The sequence below is a fragment of the Haliaeetus leucocephalus genome, unplaced genomic scaffold (assembly GCF_000737465.1).
Source record: "Haliaeetus leucocephalus isolate CR32 unplaced genomic scaffold, Haliaeetus_leucocephalus-4.0 Scaffold195, whole genome shotgun sequence".
Classification (NCBI taxonomy): Eukaryota; Metazoa; Chordata; class Aves; order Accipitriformes; family Accipitridae; genus Haliaeetus; species Haliaeetus leucocephalus.
The window spans coordinates 1,497,019-1,516,589 of NW_010972631.1; the positions used below are offsets into that span (position 1 = coordinate 1,497,019).

At 36.5% G+C, this 19,571-nt stretch overlaps 1 protein-coding gene across 1 annotated transcript in view; it reads left to right on the forward strand.

Moving 5' to 3' along the window:
- The window catches only part of RNGTT (RNA guanylyltransferase and 5'-phosphatase), a 173,417-nt gene that overhangs the window by 108,862 nt on the left and 44,984 nt on the right, over nucleotides 1-19,571 (forward strand). The window contains exon 12 of the mRNA XM_010565702.1: nucleotides 5,107-5,207. Coding sequence (XP_010564004.1) covers nucleotides 5,107-5,207 — 101 coding nt within the window. The remainder of the gene's footprint in view (nucleotides 1-5,106; nucleotides 5,208-19,571) is intronic.

Genomic DNA, 19,571 nt, shown 5'->3' on the forward strand with positions numbered 1-19,571 from the left:
AAAAAGAGTTTGAAAGAATCCTTTAGTAGATCCTATGTGGAATATATACACTGGTGCCTAAGCATATGAGGGTAGAAAATACAATGCCATTTAAAAAAACTGAGGGTGGGGCAGGTGTCATGGAAGATCAGGGAAGAAGTAAGGCCTGTAAGCTTGATGTCTGTACTGGACAAAGGAGTAGAAACTATTATAAGGAATACAGTAGTTCATACCTGGGTAGACATGATACAGTTGGGGAAAATTACATGCCTTTTTGAAAGGAAGGTTATGCCTCTCCAACCAAGAGATCAAAAATCATTTGAGTAAGAGCACATGGTATTCTCCACTAAGACTTCCAGAAAGCCTCTGTCAAAGTTTCTAACAAAAAACTCTTGAAACTAAAGCAGATGTGGGACTTAAAGGAAAAGGTTCTTGCACAGGTAAGTAATTGGTTAAAAAGTAGGAGTCAAGGGATGGGGTACTGTTCAACCCTCACCAGGGAGGGGAGTCACCTGTACTGCGCATAAGCAAGTTGGAAAATGGGATGAACCGTAAAGTGACATTTTCTTGCTGCATTAGCAAGGGCTGGTGCTAAATGTGGGGAATTATAGTAAGCCCTTACAAGATTGGGTGGCTGAGCAATAAAACAGCACATAAACTTCTATGTAGATAAATGTAGAGTAATGTACATGGAGAAAAAAATTGTAACTGCATATGTAAAACAACAGCCTCTGAGTTGAGTGTATTTGCATGCATATAGAAGCATATGAACCCATGAGTAGCATAGAAGCAGTGGGGTTTGATTGTTCAGCATCTCTCTTAATATGAGCCCTAGAGAGTGCAAGTCTTTGAAACCAACAAAAGCTGGTTCAAAATAAACAAAAGGTGGTGGTTTTTCTTGCAGCGCAGTCAGGCTGTGCATGAAACATTGCACTGCAGGCTTTTACAGCTGGTAGAGGTTTACATGGTCTTACTGAGGAGCTAGACGAGCTCGTGCAGGGGAAACTGAAAATCAGTAAATATGTAGGAATCACATTTGAATCACATCCACATCAGGCAGTCTCTGAGCTTGAAAATGGGTAGTCTCTCAGAGAGTAGCAGTAGAAAATATCATATATGATTGCCCTGTTTTTCACCTTTCCTAAGCACATGCTGTTACCAGAGTCAGGACATTAGAGCTCTAGTGAGGCCATTCTTAGGTTGTTATATAGATCGGATGCAGCTCTTCCTCAGGATTTCAGTGCTGTGACTCAGAGAGGTTGGTTCATTCTTTTCATGTCAATAGGAATTCATTTCCTAAAGGAGCATCTATCGTATTCAGGGTTTATGTTGCAGGCAGAAGTAAATAGAAATAGGACAGAGTCTGCAATCCTCAGAAAAGCCTTTGGTCCTCCCTTACAGGCCTCCAAATTTTCTCACATTGCTCAGAAGAAATCTTGATCTTTAGTTTTCAAGATGGGGCATGTATGTTTCAATTCTGTTATCTGTTCCTCCCTGTTGTGGTTTAACCCCACACAGCAACTAGGCAGCACGGAGCCCCTCGCTCACTTCCCCCCCACCCAGTGGGATGGGGGAGAGAATCTCTATCCCAGCCAAAACCAGGACACTCCAGAAAGTAAGACTCCTGTTCATGGCTGGGAGGAAATATCACTGTAGAATCATAGAATGGTGTGGGTTGGAAGGCACCTTAAAGATCACCTAGTTCCAACCCCCCTGCCGTGGGCAGGGACACCTTCCACTAGACCAGGTTGCTCAAAGCCCCATCCAGCCTGGCCTTGAACACTGCCAGGGACGGGGCAGCCACAACCTCTCTGGGCAACCTGTTCCAGTGCCTCACCACCCTCACAGGGAAGAAGTTCTTCCTTACATCTAATCTAAATCTACCCTCTTTCACTTCATAAATATTTACTTATTTATAAATATTTACTACTCGTGAATGCAGAAGCATTCCAAATATACCTTTTGACACAAAATATGGGGTGTTTTTTGACTGATACAAAAGAGAAAATTTCCCCTGTCTTGAAGACTATTAGCCTGTCTTTATCTTCTTTTTAAAGGATTGATAAGGGTGGTTTGGAGCCATATGTTAAACCATCTGAGATTGTTTTCTGTCAATTAGACTGGATCTAGTCTTAGTTAGCGCATAAGGTCTCAAAAATATGACCACTGCTTAAAAAGAAATTGATTACTTGAGTATATATTAATAAATCCATCATTGTAAACACTCCAGTAATCTTGCTTGGAAGATTATTGCAAGTCAAAAAATTAGAAGCCACGCCACACAGGCTTAATACAAGATTTTAGGGTTTATGTATGATTGACAAATGTCACTTTTATGGAATGTTTGGAGACCTCAGTCATGCTAAAAGACTAAGAGAAACCATTAAGATGAATCTTCTGTTCTATACAGCAAAATCCACACCTGTTCCAACAACTTCAGCTACTCAGCTCTACCCTGTGTTCCTTCATACCTGCTGTAGCAGCTGTTTCATAAATTAAATTTTCACTCTCTGTGGCGAAATTTGTCACAAACTAAAGTGTTCCCCATAATTCTTCTTTGACCTAAGTAGTAAATACCTAGAAGTAGTAATTGTCTTTGGCCAAATTAGAAACTGCAGATGAGAGACAAGATGATGTCTTTGTGAACACTGTATTTTGTCCTATTATTCCTGGGACATATTTTTTATTAATAAAAGTTATGTAGAATTTAATTCCATAATCTCTCTGTATCAGGTATAAGTACAAGCAAATGGCAGGAAAAGTTAACTGAAAAAGAAATTGCAGTGCCAAACTAGCTTTATCATAGTTCTCACATTCAATGCACACAACCAATTGAATATATAATAAAATAATAAATACTTTCTGTAAAATTGAATGTAAATAATTCAGAATGTATTTAAATACATCATCTGTATATAGAAAAATTATATGTAAAGGTTACGATCTGAAAAGCTTAAATGCTTTACTGAGCATCGTACTTTGTATATTCTGTTTTACCTATTTAATATCAGTTAGTATGTATAGCATGAGTCCTTAAATGTTAACACCATACTGCATGATAGCAGATTTTTCGTTTGGGAAAGTAGAGGAAAGAACTGAGGAACAAGATAAATTTCATTACTGTAAGAATTTAAAGTGAGATCCTTGGGATTTTAAGATACGTCTGGTGAATGGAAAAGAACCAGAGAAATGAGGGAGGGAATAGCAGGATGGTGGCAACTAAAGGAATATTTCTTTACTGCTGAGAGATTTTCTGTTTTTTGTAAATTGCTTAAAAAATACCTTTCTAAATCCCATGTACAGGCAACCACCTTTCTTCAAATATCTGCTGATGTTACAGCATGGAAACCATATGAAGGGGAAACAGGGTGGCAAGTAAAAAAACGAAAAAGCCCATACTTTCATAACTTTACTATCACGCTGTATCTTACCAGTTTTCTGATTCGAGTGAAACGAGGATGTTTGCTTTGATTTGGCAAGAGTTCCAGATGTGAGGGACCATTGAAGAAAGTTGCTTTCCAAGGGTCAATTTTCAACTAGAAGATAGCTGGGAAGGAATAAAATAAAAGATGTGGAAAGGAAGCAGGCGTAGATAAGAGGTGTCAGAAGCAGCTCCTGTATATTGCCCTAAGGACAAGGATAAATCATTTACATTTTATTCAGATGTTGAGGAGAAGATTGTGGAGAAATTCAGTGCAGAGCTGTGCATGATTAGAATAGTAAGCTGGGCAAATACTGATGTTTGGAACAGGTTTATAATGCCCTGAATGGGAACCAGAACAGAACGCCTGAAGCTGTCCGTCTCAAATGCTCTAAGGGCCGTGATCAAGAAATAAGAGAAGATGCACTCTAGCCAGCCACTTTCAAATTCCAGAAGAAGCTTTTAGTAGATTATTTTTGTCATGTGTAGCAGAACTATGGCTAAAAATGTTTGGAGCTAATTTGGGTTTCCTTTGTGTGAGCTTGCCTTTACTTACTGTCTAGCAAAAGGCACACACCATCTTTTCATCAAGAAATGATAAGCAAGATACGCTGCATTTATTTTGGAAAGAGTAACTTCACATTCTTACATTGGAAAACAGAAAATTCTTCATCTGCTTTTGTCACTTTAGATCTAGAACTGTTAGGTTTATCCTGAGTAAATTTTGCATTTTGCAAATATTTAACACAACATGGGTGCAATGTGGTGCTAGTGATCGCTGTGTTACCAAAAGACACTGGACGTTCTTGGGGCTTTTTTAGGTAAAATTGCATAAATTTTCTCATTGTGGATTAATAAGTATCTAACAACTAAAATTGCTCATTCTGTGCATCTCCAAAGAATTCTTTTACTTTTGCCCTATTCATGTTAATTATGATTTTCTCCATTGCCATTAAAAATATTCTGGTAAGGAAAGGGTTAGCAGGTTGGCTCTTACTATTAGCTGAGGATGAACAAAATGGCAGCTTAGTAAACCAAAGCAGATGATAGAAGAGACCATGAGAAACCAAAGCTCTAATTTAAGAGAAAATTGCTCCTTGCAACTTTTGGTTCAAGTGTATACCCTTTCTCTTAGGCAACAGATGTTCCCTTATTTATGTTCCTGTATGTCATGACGTTCTTTAATCTTTACATAACTCAAATTCCTTTGGTACGAAAGAACATGTTTCTGCTGGGCCTTTCTGATAGCTGGCAGTATGGTGACTGCTGGCTTTTTCATGTTGTGTCAGCCAACAGCATGGATAGCAAAAATATCGTTCATAAAATTGTTCAAAAATGTTGAGATGATCTTAGATTATCTTTTATATGTCCTATCAGTGTTTTCATTTGTTACTGTGCTGTCTTATTTTCTTTCATGAAATTTTCCATTAGCCAGTGAGAGATAATGAAGTATGCGAATTTTTATTTCCATTCTCAGCTTTTTATTATATGCAGTGGCTTAGCTACAGTGCTAAGCAGTTTTAAAAGGGAGAAGCAAATAAGGTAGTGAAGCACAACTACCTTGGTGGTAATGGAATTCATTGTTTCAGTCACTAAGTATTGTAATTCATTAGAGACAGCTAATATAGTCTGAAATGCTGAATTGTTACTTTTAAAACCAGTGAAAACCAATAAGCATAATTAAATTGCTTTTTAATTTTCTTCAGAAATACAAGCCTGGTCGATGTGATGATATTTTGAAATGGAAGCCACCCAGCCTGAACTCTGTTGATTTTCGTCTAAAGATAACAAGAATTGGTGGAGAGGGGTATGTAATCTCTTCCCTTTTTTAATGTATAACACTCATGTGAATGTCCCGTAGCAGTTAATCTCTCCTCTGATATTTCTTGACACTTCCTGGGGCTAAGGCTTTCTATATTTTGTAGAATTTGGTCATTGAAAATACAAGCAACTGTTGTAATCAGTGTTGTACTGAAGACAATGGCAGATGCTTATAATGTAAATCTACTCATTCTTAAATTCAGTTTCATAAAATTTCTTTAAAAAATTAAAAAGTCCTGTTTGGATTTGGCACTACCCCTTATTTTTTTTAGAAAATAGGCAGGCTGTATTAGCTTAAGTTCTTACATAAAATAACTATTTTCCATTGGTTTTATGCAACATAATAACAACCTAAGCTTTCTTCCGTTTTAGAATTCTGCACAATGACAAACAGCACTTGTTTTCTTGAAGAAAAACAAAACTTAACATTTTTACTCCACAGGTATTCTTTGGTATTGTCTTTAAAACCATTAAAATCTTAATCAAAAATAGGGAGTTCTAATGGCAGAAGACATGTCAATCTTTATAGTACATCAGTTCTACATACTATTTGCCTAGTTCAGTCATTGCACATATTAAAGAGGGGCAATTTGCATGTTCATTTGTGCCAGGGAGTGGAAGGGGAAGATTGAGTCACTAGATTAAAGCTTGCCTTGGAAAAGATTTTGTTTAAAACAAATTTAATTGATTTTTGGGTTGCTTAATGTTTTAACATCTGGGACTTATTTCAACTGGCAGTTTGAAATACTGACGTTTAGCTTTTCTTTTTCTTTGTGCCACAGGCAACTCAATACGATTAAACAATTAATTAATATATTGCTTACGTATTCCAGAGAGCTAATAATGGTCCATCTAACTTTTAGACATTTGCATGTCATGTTAATGAATATATTTGGTGAATAGAGAGTACCTTAAAGATATGGGGTTTATTCTGCAAAATGTACTCAACTGCTAACTTCTGAGCATTTCATGATGTCTGAATTATCTATTCAGATTTTTGTGTTTGAAAATGCAATATTAAATCCTCAGTAATAACATAGCTATTTCAGAGAATATACAGTAATATTTTGACTTCAGATAATCAGCTCATTACAAACATTTCAGGTTTGTTTGGCTTTTATTTAAATCACAGAACAGTGTAATATGAAAGATTTCTGTAAAAAAAAATTTACAAATTACCCATTATTTGATAGGAATGTTATTTTTATTACTACAAAACTGTCAGTGCTGTTGTGTTTGGTTTAATATATTACATCATAGATTATTTGATCAGAACATGAAAAGGCTATAAAATATGAGCCTGCAAAAACCAATTTCTAAAATGTTGGGCACTTAGTAGCAAGTTAATAAAGAATGCCTGATCCATTGTGGAATTGGAAACACTTTCTAACATTTAGAAAAGTTCTGCTATATTCCAGCTATGTGAAAACAAATACATTGCTCATATTGTGGAAATAATTACCTGAGTTAGTCTGTAAATACTGTAATACTTAAATATGTTAATGTTTATGTTCCTCTCACATGCACGAGAAAAAAATAATCCTCGAAATCTGACATGTGATAAATAAAATACATTTCTTCCAGATACATTTTACTTCATCTCACATAACGGTTGACTGCTATTAGTAACAGAAATGCATTCATCCAGCAAAAAGAAAAGTTAATGAAGTACTGGGTGGAAAATAATAATTTGCCATTGTTGGGAGAGAGGTATTTATGTTAAGTAATGACCTATGAAACAGTAGCTTCTGCCCAGTTAAACACAAACAATGAATGAAATACTCCAGGTTTAACTGCTTTAGTTGTTAATTTGAGTATCCAATTTATCGCATGGTAAAATCTGAAGTCATTTGAGGAAACATCAGAATTATACCAATTTTTAAGTTGTTGACTAGAATTTTAAAAGAAACATCTTTAATTTTAGACTGTAAAAAGGCAGTTCCTGAGTTCTGAGCACTACCATAGTGAAATGGTTGATTTGTGATACAACTAAAAATTCTGTTTTGATAAACTGAATGTCTTGCTACTGGCAATTGTAACACGACAGCGTTAGTCTTCCTGCCTGACACCCCACCCCCACCCCCCCAAGATTAAAGGCAAGCATTGATTGATATTGGTTTCAACCTTTTAGGTAAAAAAAGTTTTCTTCTTCAGTAATCCAAAAAGAAATCTAGCATCCATTTGATAGCAGAGTAATACAGATGTGGTTAAAGTACTGTTACAGAATTTGTGTATTGTTTTGACACAGTTAAGCAATAATATTTCCATAAATAGAAGGTATGGCTTTGTATTGATCTCTATCTATCTATTTCCATAAATATTATTGACAAATATATTACTGGCAAATGAGGAGCCAAAGTCAAAGTATTGATCTCAAATATTTGACAGCTTGAAACAATGAGAACGGGGATTGTCTGTAATTTCCCAAGTCCTCTGTTCTCATTTACAGGCTTATCTTTAAATCTTGAAATGCAGATGTATCTAAAGCTGTGCTACAAGTGTGTGTGATATTGTCACAGTTTACAGCCTAGTCAGTAGTGATACAGGCTGAACCTGTATCGCAAAACTCCAGCCATGCAGCCCTTGTATTTATAGTTCCGTGTTCACTTAAATAGTGAAAAAAAGCTGACAGGAGCATTATTTATTCAGTAGTATGAGATTAGAGCACTGTCAGCTGTTGGACATGTCTTTTGGATAGCATATGTAATTGAGATCCTGAACAATTGTAAACAATCTTGTGCATTTTTCGTGTGAATAAAGGAGTTACCTCTAGGGAGTTTGCCAGATTTTAGTATGATTATTTTCCATCTACCTAAAATTCCCCTGTGTTTTTAGTTGTGCATTTCCATCCATAGATGAGTCTGCAATAGCAATGTTAACTGCAAAATAGCTGCTGTGTTTCACCCCAGATGTAGTTCAGTTATGGATGAATGACCAGTTGTTTTTATCTAGGGTTCAGTTATTTCACTATTGATATCAGAGGCAGTTTTGCCATTGAATTAAAAAGAAGCATTGGGTTTATGATCTATGAAGTACTTTTCGAATAAACTTCCCTATAATATGTAGACTGCATAACAAAGAATAAACATGAAGAAAAAAAAATACTATTGCATCCCAAAGAAAGGCAGGGTTTCTGTAACCTCAGTGACCTAATCCTGACACTCCTGTTCAGTGCGCATATTTGAAAGAAATTGCATTATTGCCCCTTAGTGAGTTACAGCTTATCAGCTGAGCCATGGTTATTGTCCCCTGTGTATTGTCATAGTCCACCCTGTCCAAGCATCAGGATGATGGTTAGATTAACTCTCTTTATGCTGTGTTTGCAAGAATTCCACTCTCAATCTCTTCTCATCATATCAATATTTTAAAAAACAAAACAAAACAACCAACAACTTATTAAATCAGCTAAACAAGAGAGTACTTTGTTGTTTATCTCCGGTGAATCACATCAGTTGAACTGCAAAGCCCTCACGTGACACGTGCTTTAAAAAGGTAGATCCACTTCCTGGAACTTCTCTATCATTTCAGGTTTACTGAGATAATGGTCTCACAACAGCAATATGAAGTGGAGCCCTTTGATCATACAATAGTATCTTGTATTTTTCCTAAATTACAATGATACTCATAGAAAATAAAATAACAGGGACTGAAGCACATCATCTGTATTTCCAAATGACCTACGAGTTAAATGACGTTATCAGAAGAGAATGTGGAGGACATTTAATAGCTGTGTGCAGTATCTCAGTTATATTAGAGAAGACTGTTTTTAAACAGTAGAGATGCTCTTTCCCAAAATGTCTGACTCTAAGACTATTTCTTAAAAAAATAAAAACCCCAAACCAACTCTGAGCCTTATTTAAATGTCACAAATATCAACTGAAAATGTCTCCGTAGTGCCAGATTTGTGGTAGCTTTCAAAACCAGAATTTTGTAAATGTCCATGCTTCCTTTTACAGTTTTTTAATTAGCCTGTGTAAGTCCCTTAATTTTATCTGAATCAGACGTGCTAATATCAAATTACAAGCAAGGCTTTGGTTTTATTGGCTTTGAATGAATATCTTACTGGGTCAATTTGATACCATTTAAAATCACAGAATAATATAAATTTTATATAGAACCTTGAAGTGTTGGAAAGAATCAAGAATTTTACTCATCTTCTAAGAGAGAAATAGTAATAAAGGCTTGTTTCTTTATAAAAAAGTTAGTGATCTGAAGTAGACATGAACTCTTTGTTAGTAGCAAGTCTATATTTTTTTTTTATTATTTCCTTGATTAAGTAGACCACATGGGGAAAAAAACCCAAACGAACAGTGTTTAGGCAAAGTTCGATTTAGCTCGGGCATTGTCAAGTAATAACAAGTGGAAGATAAAGTACAATACATTCAAGGACAGCGGGGGCTTCAAATCTTGACAGCAGGGGCTTAAGATCTTGGATACACTGGTAATTACAAATCAACAACCAGATAGAGATATCATGACTACAGGCAAGCGACTGTTTTCCTTTTGTTAGATGTGATGTTGCCCTTTTTGTTCTGTAAATTAGAAAGAGCTTCTGGGGGGGTGGGGGTGGAGCGGGGAGGAAAGCCGCAGCTGGTTCAAAATAACTGTGATGTTCTTGATTTGTTCTCATATACCTGTGTTGTCTGCCACAGGGTGGCTTACTCTTTTTGTAAGCTAGTCTTCCTCACTCTTGTGCTTTGAAAAAAAAAATTGGTAACTGGCTGAAAAATCATGAAAGTTAACTGAATCAGCTAAGGTCTGCAGAAGTGACATGGTAGTTTGTTTGGCCCGTGTTTTGTTGCTCCCTCTTCTCTTTCCATTCCCCCTTTTATGTGATTCAGAAATTGTCATTTTGGCCTGTGAGCTCTTTGCCTTCTCACCTGTTTGCAAAATGCCCGTTGTCAAAGAGCACAAACTTTTTCTTATGTGTGCCATCCGTCACAGAAGGGAGCTTTACAAATAGTACCCAGGCGATAATAATCCCATATTCCTCTAGCCTCTAAAGATCACAGTCAAGATTGAGGCTGTATTGCTGGTGAGTACAGTGGAGTTATGAGGCGGAATGCAGATGATGTTGCACAGCAATTATGGAACAAATATGGAAAAGATGTTGCAAGTAGATGCAAAGATGCAGTGTTGGGATGACAGCAGGAGGAGTGCAGGTTTGAATATATTAACTGCATTTATGGTTGTACTGTTGTTAAAGGAAGCATGTGCTTTGAAGTTGCTTACTTTTTATGGAATCGTGAGAGTTGCAAATGAAAGTGAAGCAGTAATTTGTTTAGCTATTACCTTCAGGCATTCAGTTGTTACCAGAGTAGGTCTTACTAGTTCTGGAGAAATGTCGGGGCAGGGTTGTACAAACTGATAGAGGGAGGATGTTATGTGTCGAAAGAACAGCGTGGTGGCACGGGGAGGGGAAGCACAAATACCACCATGGTAGAAATATGCACGTGCAACTGCCACCATTGGCATTGTGACGGAAACTAGTAGATAGACATTTTACCTAGGTATTGGGCTGTAAGTATTTATGCTATATTGCTTATATGAGGATATTTAAAATATTTTTGTTATGCTTCAGTTTTTAAAAACTATTTTCAAAGTAAGGCTTTGAATCGAACCTCTATTTATACTCTGGTACACTGAACATAATGTTGTACCTTCCACAACTAATACTCAGGATGCTCTTGGAATTTCTAATGTTGGATTTCAAAAACGAACTCAGCCTCATCTTTTTATATGTTCAAGTGGCAGCCTTGGGCAATCTCCATCTGTCAGATAATTATTCTACTTTAGATACTCATTTCTGCAGATTTTTAAAAACTTTGCCTCATATCATACTAAAATTATCTATCTGCTTGCAAAATGGAATGTAAATGTAGCCTTGTATGTTTTATAGACCCTGTTCTTTTTTCTTGAACTAGCTGCCACCTTAAAGTAGTCTTTCCAGTTGCTTGTGTCAGCTATCATAATGATTATCCACTCTGTTAAGGATCCATTTCTATCTGTAAGTGAGATCAAGAAAAGCTCCCAAATACCATATGCCTCTCAAATTTTCTTATCTCCCATGCACTTCTCTGTCCTATTTTACATTTGGATAGATATTTTATTCCTATTTGGCCATGTAGCTGAGATTTCTTGCTACTAGTGAATATGGAAATTGAGGGCTGATGCCATCCCCAGCTAAACAGCCGTAAGGTGGTAGAATCTGAGAGAGGAGTGACAGGAGCAGGCAGTGGAGAAATGATCTTGGGCTTCAGGATGGCTGGCTTTGGCTTTTTCAAGGAACAGGTAGGTAGTATCCCATGGCAGGTCCCCTAAAGCACCAAGAGGCCCAGGAGAGCTGGTTGATCTTCAAGGATGGCCTCTTCAAAATGCTTGAGGACATACTTTTCCCATGTGCAGGAAGGCAAGCAGGTATGGCAGACAGCTGGCTTGCTTCAATGGGAAATTCCAGAGTCAACTCACCCAAACAATGAAGCGTATGAAAGGTGTAAACAGTGACAAGCCTCGATGGAGAACATAAAAACAGTGTTTGGGTGTAGAGGGAAGGAATTAGGAAAGCCAAAACTCAGCTGGAGGTGAAGGTAAGTCAAGGACTTTTATAGGTATCTTGGTAATGAAAGGAAGACGGAGGAAAACAGTGTGCTGATGCAGCACCAGACATAGTGACAAGAGACAGAGGAAGGGCTGAGGGGACACACTGCTGCCTTGGCTTTGGTCTTGACTGGCACGGTCTGCTCTCAGGCCTCTGCGGTCCCTGAACCTCATGGCAGAGTGCAGGGAAATGAATTACTACCAGCAGGTGAGGAAGTTCAACTTAGGGACTACTTATCGGGGTACTGGAGGGCAAAACTTTGATATTGGGGCAACAGTTAGCAAGCAAAGATGGCCAGCTGATAGCTGGGCTGCAGGTGGAGCAGATGGTTCTTTGCCTGTATTCAACATTTGTGAGACTGCGTCTGGAATACCGTGTCTAGTTTTGGGCTCCCCAGTATGAGAAAGACCTCGATGCACTGGAGCAAGTCCAGTGGAGGGCCACCAAGACAGTGAAGGGGGATTGGAGAACATGACATAAAAGGAGAGGCTGAGAGAACCGAGTTTCCTCTATCCAAAGAAGAGAAGGCTACATAATACTTTATTGCTGTTTACTACTCCCTAACAGCAGGTTGTAGAGAAGATGGAGCCAGGCTGCTCAGAGATGCATGTTGAAAGAATGAAAAGCAAAGGACACAAATTGTAAGAGGACAGGAGGAGAAATAGTGTGAGAAAAGTCAAACACTGGAGTAGGCTGGCAAGTTGTGGAGTCTCCATCTTTGGAGGTATTCAGAAGTTAACTGGGTATGGCTGTGAGCAACCTGATGTAACTTGGAAGCTGACCCTGTCTTGAGCATGAGGCAGTTGACATGCAAAGGTCCTTTCCAGTCAGAGTTATTTTAAGATTATCTGCAGATCAGATGTTAAATAGTTTGCAAATAATATGGAACTGTTAGACATTTAACTACTAAATATTTTAAAACATTTCTGTTTTTCTTTCTTCATGCTTTCTTTACTGTAAATAGAGATTTTTCAGAATACTTACTGGACCTATATTTAATTTACAAATTGTGGTATTGTCCTTTTAGAGAAGATTTTTGAGTTGCAAAGTAAAATAACATGCATTTTTTATGAAGAGGATTTTGACATTGTTCTTTGTTATATGCTGTAAAGGTTTGCCAGATACACAATTTAAAAACTCTCTAATTTGAGTAGGGGAAATGTCCATCTTCCTTTTGCTATAGCTTGAACAACAGATACGCTGCTCTCAGACTTACTGAAACTCAGTTGTGAACGTATTTTTCTTTTATGCCAATATGTTTAGGAGTTATTAGAGAATATTCTTGAACATCCTACTACATTTTTGCATGTAGTAACTTTTTGGTCTCCTTCAGACAAGGAGTATTTTCTAGATTTTGTGAGTATGCCGTAAACCCAGAATATTTTTTCCTCTGTTAATTGCCTACAGTATGAATTATTATGCAGTTGTTTGTTTTTTTTTAATTTGTTGCTTAATGAGATTTTGTTCTCTGATTTCTTGAGTTTACAGACTGGTACATTTAAAACCATGTTTGGAAAAGAACATTAGTATAGAATTACTACAGATCTGAAAACTAAGTATTTTTCCATGGTGTTTGGAATTAAAGAAACATGTATTTAAGGAAAAAAACCCCTCAGGTCAGATGACTTCTTTGCATGCTGTGGTGTATTTCAAAGAAGAAGAAAGCAAACTAAAAGGGGAAAAAAATTATCACCATGGTAAAATAGAACAAACAGGCTGGACAGCCAGAGATATTGTACATGTTTTGTACTCTTCACTGGTCTTACTCTGAATATTTTATTATTTAATTTTCTGATAATACCAAACTCACAAATCATAAAAGAACAGATATAAGTACTAAATAATGAATAAATTAAAGATAAAAAAAAAAAATCATGACAGTCATAACTCCAAGAGTACCATTCAGTTTGCTTTGATACCATCAGAATGTTTTGAAATTGGTTTAGGAGTTAGAAGCCCAGCTTTTTGTGTCTTCCTGAATTCACAAGTACTTCAGAATCAGCAAAACATGTCAACAAAATAAATGACCCTGATGCAGGTTGTTTGCATTTCTGCCATGACAGTGTTATCAATACGGTATGCATGCAACTGTGGGCTTCTAAAACACTGGGAGATTATCAGCAGTTTCACCTTCCCTGTTCGATAGCGAAGAGAAACTCTTGCTACATGCGCTTATCTTACAACCTCAGAGACATTAGAAAAGAAACGTACATAATTATTTTTTAGAATAATTATCCCATATGTCTGGTTTTGTAGGGATTCAAGTTGTGATGATTGATTAAAAAAAATGATGAGTTTTTAAAAATTAGCATTTTAAGGGACATTTGCATTCTGAGGAAATAAATTGGATTTTTAATATCTGTTACTTTAATGACTTAGGATCTGCCACAGGCTTCATAATTCACACTTACCATCTTTTTGGCTAACATCCAGCTTGTAGTTTTTTTCTGGGAAAAGATGCTTATCCTATTGCAGAAACACATTAAAATCAGTGAGGCTATAGGTGCATGTATCTGTCTGTGGGAGACCAATTTGCATAATCGAGGCCTGATGAGTCAATGGTAATGAAGAATCAATGTTGTTACCTACCTAAAGCAGTAGGGAAAAGAACAGTAACTACTGGGTATGGAGCTTGTGCGCATACTGCACTTTGACAGGGAATATCTAGTGCTTTCTAAAAAGCCTTTAATAGTTTTAAGTAGAGATTTGGTTCCATATGACAACAGATGTAAGCATGTCATCCTACTAGAGGATCTTAAAAAGGCCAAAATTCCTTATTTTCACACACTTTTTATGCTTGCTTGCTTTTTACAAAACAGTCTTATGACAGTGAGTGTGAACTACAAACATGGTTTTGTACTGAATTCTGTTCTGAAATCAATTTCAAGGGTTTTATCTTAAACACATGGAAGATATGTTCATTCACAGGACCTACTTCATTTTTAGCATCATTGTATGTGTGAGAGAGAAGCCTTTATTTTAACTCTGAAACCCAGATTTTGAAGGTTGTGAGCTGCTTCAGCTTCATATGAAATTAATCAGATTTCTTTTATTTATAACTATACATACCTATAGGCATATGTGTGTGTGTGTATACACACACAGGTGACAGCTGCTGCTTTGTGTTGTAAAATTAAAAACACAAACAAAAATGTAAAAGAATTCCCTTGGCTGTTATGAATCAAAACAACTCTCCTCTTTTCCTCCTCATGTTTACATGTGGGAACCCTGTCGTCCTTTTGTCATAGTTCTCAATTTTAAACATTATCCATTTTATTAAATCAGACTTTGCTATTTCCAATTTTTAGCTCTTTTCTTAAGATAAGTACATTTCTTAACTGGACAGTCTCAACTTCTTCTTTTTGTTATTTTTCCTGCTTAAGCTATATGGTTTTCAGTGCCATGGCTTCATGGTTTTAAGCTAGGTAACTAACTGGTTCTGCATCTGTACTCTACCAACCAGTGTTCCATCGCTGGCTCATGAATGGTAGAAAAGCTGTATATGTCTAACGGATAAACAAATGCTGGCGTGTTCCTCTGCTTTGTATGTATAGGCTGAATAATTTTTTAATTACCTAACTGCAAAATTTATATATGTGGAGATACAAAAGCATGTGAAGTATTGGGGGGTTTAGGGACAACTCTAATGTTCCTGAAAGACTAAAAGCATCATTATTTGTAAGCTAGTCATCCTATCTATTGTCAGACTTCCCGATCACTGAGAGATACAATGGTAAGAAATTTTATGTTACACAGTTTTAATGAGGTCACTATTACATACTTCCCAAAAGCAATGCATATATCTATGTCAGTTTTCAAGATGGAAAGAATGAATTCTGAAGAGAAAACTCACTCAGGGCAGCATGATGTGTTAGTAAGAAAAGGGCAGTCCTCAGCTATACCCAGCAGATGGCATTTTTCCCCCTTATAACAACTAAATATTTTCAAAGCTATAATCTTTGGCTATTTTCATACTTAAAGCCTTTTTTCACAAAGTATTAGAAGATTGCACTGTGAGCAAATACTTATCAGTGAATTATAAATGAAATATAATGTGTATATCTCTAATTACTAGATATAGAAGATTGGAATGAGGAAACAGGATAGTGAACTTAATTTTTTTTTTTTTTTCTCCCTCAAGTCTGCATATCAAAACCATCATCTCTCACAGATGTTTATAAAAGCACTTCACTCTTTTGGTGAATGTTAAGGCATCAAATCTCAAGTGCTCGGGTTTTTAATCTTTTTACTCAGGAGTACAAAATTCTGCTTGAAAGTAGATATTCAATGGTAGGAGATCACTGGATTTGGGGAGTAGAGCAGGATAGATGGACTCAGAAGTGAATTGAATATCTCCTAATGAAGGCTCTGAACTATTCTCTCCCCTTCAGAAGGGAAAGTTTGCTATGAGCGTCGTTAACCCTTCTCAACTAATGTATTACTCACATTTCTGACTTCTTCATTTGTGGTGATAATGATCTGTACACAGTTCTGATTCAGGATTCTCTGTTGTTCGTTCTGCTCTCCTTCAAGAAGAGAAGCAGAAATGACCCTCAAGCCTCACTGAGCAAGATGTTTGTGCTTAGTTTCTTCACAATACTCACTTCGATAAAAATCTTCACGCACTGCTTCTGTGTTAAGGAAATTGTGTTTTGAAAGATGAATTGCTTATCATGATAAAATAGAATAATGTTTTGGTTTTAGAAGAGACAATGGTATGGCATGCAAATGCTTTCTTCCAACTGAGATAGGTCATAAATGCAGCTTATTTTAACAGCAGAAGCATTAAGCTTCAGTTATTTGAATTATGTTACTAAAACTAGATTATCAAAACTGGTCATTTTCCTCTTTTACTCAGCCTTATAATAAGATATGACGAATGGTTTCCGTACAAACAGTGATAATGTCTCTGTTTCTTGCATATTAAATATAAGAGGAAGCTATTACACAACTTAAAATTTTTTACATGTATTATATGCCAGTTGTTTATTTGTAATATTCAGAGACATGCGCTATGGAGGAATTTTCCAAGTGTCTTCTGAAGATGATATCCTGACTTTTTCAGAGAAAAAATTAAGATTCTTTGATGTTATTTGGTTGGCAAATTTTTCTGGTTTGATAGAGCCTGTGTCAGCAAAAGGCACACCTATATCCAGTCTGTGGCAAGAGGAGTGTCCAGTGTTTTACACTTGTAAAACACTTTCATTTGAGTAAAAATAAATTGGTCACACGCATTTAAAGCATGGCATAGCCTGTACCAATTACTTAAAAACTGACATTGTTGACAAGTTTACTAGACAAGCCTGAGCAAGAGGGATGAACCCTAACTAGCGCAGAAAAGAACTGATATTGAAATTATACAGCATTGTCTGTTCTGTTGCTTTCTGTTGTATAGACTGAGGATCATTCATTTCCCAAAGGATTTTATATAGCATTTGGTCCAAATGTTTGTGTTTGTTGCTGAAAGCTGTGTTATGAAACTGATGATTCTTTTTAAATGAAAGTTGCATACAGAAAGATTTTTTTAAACAATCCAGAAATCCAGAACATAAAGATACTATAGATGTAGACTTTGCAGAGTCGCTTCTCTGTTGCAGTTTTTTACCAAGTGAATATTTAAACAGTGCCATCTAGTTATGTACTCTTGGTTAATGTGGAAGATATATCTCTATTATTGCTCAACATAAATTATTCCTTTGATTCACTAAATTTGAATTCGTATGAATTTCTTGCAAGCCATAAAGTGCATAGAAGATTTTTTTCTGACAGTAAAAGAGATGGATATGACAAAATGGCAAGAATGTGGTGATAATTTAAAGTTAATTCTTCTGATGTAATAGCTCCAGGATCACAATTTTTTTTAACTTAAAATTAACTTAAAAAAAAAAAAAAAAGGGTTTCTGAAGCTCTAAAACAGCAATTCTGTCACCGGAGAAGTTGGCAGTTTGTTTGGTTTTTTTGACAAAGCCTTATCCTGAAGTTTAATTACCAAGGGGACTTGCAAAGACAGAAATACAGAAGTTACGGAATGATAGTAGCAGTAAGAAAGGATGAGTTGGGGGAAGAAGTGGGGCGGAGGAAACCTTAGTTCTAGAGAGCTGCTTTCTCTACCCTTGTTTTAGATAATTGGTTATTTATTTACTGGTAGCTATGACAGCTTTCTACTTCAAGCTTGCTGTACTTAAAAAACAACAACAAAAACACCCCCTGCCCCGAACTCTGAGGTTCTGTAGATACCAACCAGTCTTCTATCAAAGGTAAGACCACTGATAAGCTTAGATGAAGGTGGGTTTTATTAAAAACTGATGAATGGAGAAAGGATAACGTATAGTGAGGAGAATAACCATTGTTTCAACTGCAGTGAAACAGACTAACTTAGATCTACAGAACTGGCTGGGATATTGGGACAGTTGCAGAAAATCTGTTCGTGCCATGTGTGCAAGCTTGAGAAAGTTGGGTAAGAAGTAATTTTGCAACTCTCACAAGCTCTCAAGTATGAGGTTGCACCCTCTTTCCTCACTCAGACTTCTTTAGCCTGGATGTCTTCATAACAACTTAATGAACAAGAATTCTCTAGCTTGTCTAAAAACCCTTCTTTCTGCATTCTGGTCCTAAGGAAAGCAATTCTCTTTTCCTTTGTTTTAGTTTTCAAATGTCAAATACAATAATTACATTTTATCTTGGCTTTGAGTGATTTATACCTCAATGAATGCCTGTTTGCTGTCTGTTAATAAATTTCCTTTGCCATAATAACAAGGTGGTGTTGAAAGTAGCTTCAAAAAAAGGAACGGCCTATTTAATTTTTAAACAGATACAGGATTTCTCTGAAGGAACAATTAAAACTTGATTTTGCAGCATTTGTATTAATTGTTGTCTGATAGATGACTGGTTCAGGAAAGTAACTGTGAGCATATAAAGTAAACTTAGAGTTAATTCTTTTTCTGTGCATTTTAAATCACTTATGGATAAGTCTTCTTCCAGTGTAAGTGCTGGATGTGAAAAATTAAAGCAATATTCTGAATTTGAAATTACATGTATTAGACAAAAAAAAGTAGAATTTTATGAACTGTCAAAATGATCACATTGTCACTAGTCTGTGCATGTAAAATGTAGCAGAGGAATGTTAATGTTACAGCCTAGCATCCAAAAGAAATGGAATTCCTTCAAAAAGAGTTGACCCCAGGGGCTGTGCATTACTTGTGCTGGGACAGGTAGATCCAGAGCACAGATCTGTAGTAGCTAAGTAAACGGAATAACTTTGACCACTCCTAAATTACACTTCTCTTAAGAAACCAGGTTGTAAAAGAAGATATGAAACACTTTGTTGTTGGGTTTCCTAGCTGGTGTAAATCTTGACAGCAGGGATGTGTTAAAATGTAGATTTCCCATCATCTGTTACAGGAATATGTGCTCTACCAGTTTGCCCTTTTCTTTCCTGTGTCTTCTCATCTTCTGTGATACTGTTCCCAGATAGACTAAAGTTTGTGTTCCTGCTAAAGTTTTATTTGTTCTCGTTTTCTTCTCTCACCTGTATTTGCATGTGAGTCTTTGGGTTGGTTTCCCAGTAAAGGTGATTATTTTATATTTGCTGTCAGTTGCTATGCCAAAGTGATTAAAGTCCTGGTTGAAATGCATAGGATTTCCATGAAGTAGCTGAAATTGCATTCCTGTATGCCGACTGATAAGTTTCTCTCTCTGATTGTCTGAAGATGTAGGTAAGACTGGGTATATAGGAAAAGGCAATAGCTTATG